We start from the raw sequence: 4562 nt of genomic DNA, 5'->3' as shown, positions 1-4562 counted from the left end.
GCTGGAACACTGTGATGGAGGCAGTGTTGGTAAGTGTGTGTGTGTGTGTGTGTGTGTGTGTGTGTGTGTGTGTGTGTGTGTGTGTGTGTGTGTGTGTGTGTGTGTGCTTAGGCACAGGACAGGGTTTATGTAACAGACAGTAAATAAAAAGACCTGCCTGTCTTGGTGGATAATAAGTCATATTTTAACTACCATTTCAGAATGACTTTGGACTTTGGTTTGACTGTGTGTGTGTGTGTGTGTGTGTGTGTGTGTGTGTGTGTGTGTGTGTTAGGTGCATACTCAGAATCGTGCGGTCTGAAGAGTGTGCAGGTTAGCGTGGCCAATTTCATCTCCAGGAGAGACGGGGGCCTGGCCTCTAACCCAAAGAATATCTTCATCTCCACTGGGTCACGTCGAGGATTAATGGTACACACACACACATGCAAAAACACATACAGTATGTGACCCACTTAAATATAGTATGTAACCCACTAAAATATAAAAACATGGATTTTTCATTTGTCACACACATATTACACATTATTTGTCACACACACACACACACACACACACACACACACACACACACACACAGACACAGACACACACAGACAGACAGACAAACAGACAGACACACACACACACACACACACACACCACACACACCACACACACACACACACACACACACACACACAGTAAAGCCTTGAATAACTATTTCATGATGAGAACACATTTTGCTTCCCCTTCCCGAATAAGATCATCCTGAAGCTACTTGTGTGGGGGAGTGGTCAAACCCAGCCTGCGGTCATGATCCCTGAACCACACCCTCACACTCTGCCGCGGCTCTTGGAAGACGCCGGACTAGCGGCACTCCCTTATAAGCTACAGGTGAAGAGGGGCTGGACCTGGGAGAAGGATGAGCTCCAGCGGGTCATCCAGCACTCCAGGGGGCGATGCAACCCCAGAGCAATTTACATCTCAAACCCAGGAGATCCTACAGGTGCAGGCACCTGCACATCACACCACATATGTTTGAACACACACACACACACACATACACAGATACATTCACAGGCTCACATGCAAACATTTTGCTTACATCTTGACATACAGGTGCACCATGTTCCGTTGGAGAACCCCCGAATCGGACATTTTTATTCAGATTCTAAATTTGTTTCCCCCCCTGAGAGTTTTAATTTTAATTTAGGATTTCAATGTCTGTTGATGTCCAACCACAAATAAAGATCAAAATGATTCAATATTAAATCATGTACCAACCATTACCTAAGAAAGTCTAAGCAAGAACAAAGAAAGAGGATAGTTCATTTTCAATGCATGATTTCTTTGATTTCATGAAGGACACGTACAGGACAGGAACACCATACAGGATGTCATACGGTTTGCAGCAGTGGAAAACCTCCTCTTACTGGTGGATGAGGTGGGGATGAGTGTGTCCATGTTTAACAATGCCATACCATGTCAAAAAACATTCTTACATGACTTTTACATGATAATGTGTAAATGAATGACATAGAGAAAAAGAGAGATCGCCTTTCTGTGGGTGACCATGTCATGATTTCATGATGAAGTGGTTTAGTTGGAAACATTGGTAAGGTAACCTTACGGAGAAAGTTGTGAACCTGATAATATCCAGGCGCTTCAATCGGCAAACTACACAAAGCCAAAAGGCTATTCTATTTGGAGGTTTACCACTTCCTCTGGATTAACTTACTGTCACTTAACCACCTACTTGGAATACACCCCTGACTTGACCGGTGTGTGTTTCCTTCCAGGTTTACCAGGACTGTGTGTTTGGAAAGGACTGTAAGTTCCTGTCCTATAGGAGAGTGCTCTTTGAGATGGGTCCCATCTACTCAGGCTCAGTGAAGATGGTATCTCTCAACTCCCTCTCCAACGGCACCCTGGGAGAGTGAGTCTTTCTCAAGTATACTACTGGCATGGTAGACATGGGGTTGAAAGTAGATTAATTCACAACAATGCGGCCACTTCATTTGAAAACAAAACCATGTGACTTATACTAAGTATAATATACTCATTTGATCCCTGCATTTATCCCAATCCGTGAATTAGTTAAACACACTCAGCACACAGTGAACACACAGTGAGGTGAAGCACACACCAATCTCGGCGCAGTGAGCTGCCTGCAACAACAGCGGTGCTTGGGGAGCAGTGAGGAGTTAGGTGCCTTGCTCAAGGGCACTTCAGCCGTGCCTACTGGTCGGGGTTCAAACCGGCAACCCTCCGGTTACAAGTCCGAAGCGCTAACCAGTAGGCCACGGCTTCCCACAATAACCCGACTAAATGGCAGAATATTCTGTAATTTTCAAAATTCACTTCATGTGTTGTTTTCACTGAGTTGTCCCAATCAGGAAATGGCCACAATGTCAAAAATTGTGGATATATGACAGAGACTTGTGGCTCCCAGGTGTGGCATGAGAGCGGGGTATATGGAGCTGGTCAACTTTGATGACGCTGTGCTGCCATTTGTGGAAGTCTTGCTCACTGGGGACATCAGCCCTCCTGTGATTGGTCAGATTGGGCTTGATGTCATGGCTAACCCACCGTGTCCTGGCGAGCCGTCTCATAGCAGATATATGCAGGTACACGCACGCAACAATGCATACAGGCACTTCCATCATGAATTATCAACTTAGCAGCTCAGCTAGTGTGTGTGTGTGTGTGTGTGTGTGTGTGTGTGTGCATGTGTGTAGGAGTTGTTGTCTTGTAAGAATACTCTAAGGCAAAATGTCGAGAGGGGGCGGACCTTTCTCAGTTTGCTGCCAGGAGTCCATTGCCCACCTGTGATGGGAGGAGTCTACCTCTACATACACCTCACATTACCACAGGTAGAAACACACACAAACATACATACACACACACACACACACACACCTCACATTGCCATAGCTAAACACACAAACATGCACACACACACACACACACCTCACATTACTACAGGTAAACACACACAAACATGCACACACACACACACACACACACACCTCACATTACCACAGGTAAACACACACTAACATACACACACACACACACACACACACACACACACACACACACACACAAACACACACACACATACACACCTCACATTACCATAGGTAAACCCACACAAACATGCGCACACACACACACACACACACACACACACACACACGCACACAAACATGCACACACACACACATACACACACCACACACACACACATTTCACACCTTCCCTGACCACACAAAAAAACACAAATGCAAAGAAACAATAGCTCTATTCACTGTAAAAGGTGATTACTGCCATAATGTATTCATACGTTCACACACATGGCCTCCACTGCCTTCACTGTGTGTGTGTGTGTGTGTGTGCAGGCCATTGGGAGGAATGCTGGGCCCCTGTACTGTGGAAGACTCTTGGAGGAGGAGGGTGTGTGTGTGGGGCTCAGTGAGTGTGTATGTGACGACCACTCAGCCACAGGAAGCTGCTGGCACATAAGGTAAGATCACACTCACTCACACACACACACACGCACTTGCGCACATACAATCACACACACGCACACATACTCACACTCAGTCACACACACACACACATCAGAATGGGGTAAGGACAAACTAAATAAAGAACTGTTTGTCATGCAGTAAGGAATGGGTTCACTGTGTCATCAGGTTTGAAGTTTGAGTTCACTGACACCATTTGACAACAATCTGTTTGCAGTGACATATTTTTTGTTGTTTGTTTGTGTATTTTAGAATCTGTGCCCTCATGCCACAGTATAAGCTGGAAGACCTGCTGAGTCGTCTGGGATCCTTTCACCTTCGCTTTCTACAACAGCCAGCGCAAACCCAGATTGGAATTGTGTAAACTGAGAATGACACTGCCATTTCACAAATATTTACTGTGCAATTTCACAAATATCTATTGTATTTGCATTTGCCTCTAATACGTAATACCTATTAACAATTGTGTCCATACGAATAGACATGACTGCTGAAAGATTGGACCCATTCCTGAAAGTGCTGCTGCTGTTCTGGTCATTGCTCAATGACAGGCTTCATCCTTCTAGTCACCTAGATCAGGGGTGTCCACCTCACATCAGGCAGTGGGCTGGATTTATCGGAATGAGACCTTGTGGGGGTCATTGTCCTAAACATACAGTATTTCTATCGCTATTTCTAAGCAAAGGTGATGTCTTGTGTTCTCCTTTAGAGCCAAGGTTATTTTTGTTATGGACGTAAATTGAGAGTGGGGCTGTGTCAATCAGTGTGCCTCCTACATTATTGCTTCACCTACAGTAGTGTTGCACAATGCACTAATATTTGAAAGTTTTTGTGATACCTTGAAATGTACTTAATTAGCTTAATTAACTTATTTAGCTGTATGTTCCTCCTTGTGTTTTCTTTAGTTTTACACAACTTTTCAAAATCAGCTAGTGAACTATGTACGATGCTCTATCGCATGCACAGTATTTCCACAGATGCAACTAGCCGATCCGGACGTTTGAACACAAAGCGGAAGAAAATCAGTTAATAAAATGGGCGTGGCAGTATGGT

The 4562-nt window shown here is 44.7% G+C and overlaps 1 protein-coding gene across 1 annotated transcript in view; it reads left to right on the top strand.

Annotated features, from left to right (window-relative positions):
• Positions 1-4562, top strand: part of gptl (glutamic--pyruvic transaminase-like) — a 5876-nt gene extending 1314 nt beyond the window's left edge. Inside the window, exons 2-10 of the mRNA XM_076277161.1 lie at positions 1-29; positions 275-408; positions 742-985; positions 1344-1423; positions 1779-1915; positions 2432-2606; positions 2718-2852; positions 3381-3505; positions 3762-4562. The exon at positions 1-29 is cut by the window's left edge and continues 80 nt beyond it. Coding sequence (XP_076133276.1) covers positions 1-29; positions 275-408; positions 742-985; positions 1344-1423; positions 1779-1915; positions 2432-2606; positions 2718-2852; positions 3381-3505; positions 3762-3873 — 1171 coding nt within the window. The 3' untranslated portion in view covers positions 3874-4562. The remainder of the gene's footprint in view (positions 30-274; positions 409-741; positions 986-1343; positions 1424-1778; positions 1916-2431; positions 2607-2717; positions 2853-3380; positions 3506-3761) is intronic.

The sequence above is a fragment of the Alosa pseudoharengus genome, unplaced genomic scaffold (assembly GCF_046254945.1).
Source record: "Alosa pseudoharengus isolate Yale_2024_CS ecotype anadromous, Long Island Sound unplaced genomic scaffold, YU_APseudo_1.1 YU_APseudo_1.1_scf_11, whole genome shotgun sequence".
Classification (NCBI taxonomy): Eukaryota; Metazoa; Chordata; class Actinopteri; order Clupeiformes; family Clupeidae; genus Alosa; species Alosa pseudoharengus.
The sequence above is the reverse complement of the archived record's forward strand: the minus strand, read 5'-3'. Positions and strand labels throughout refer to the sequence as shown.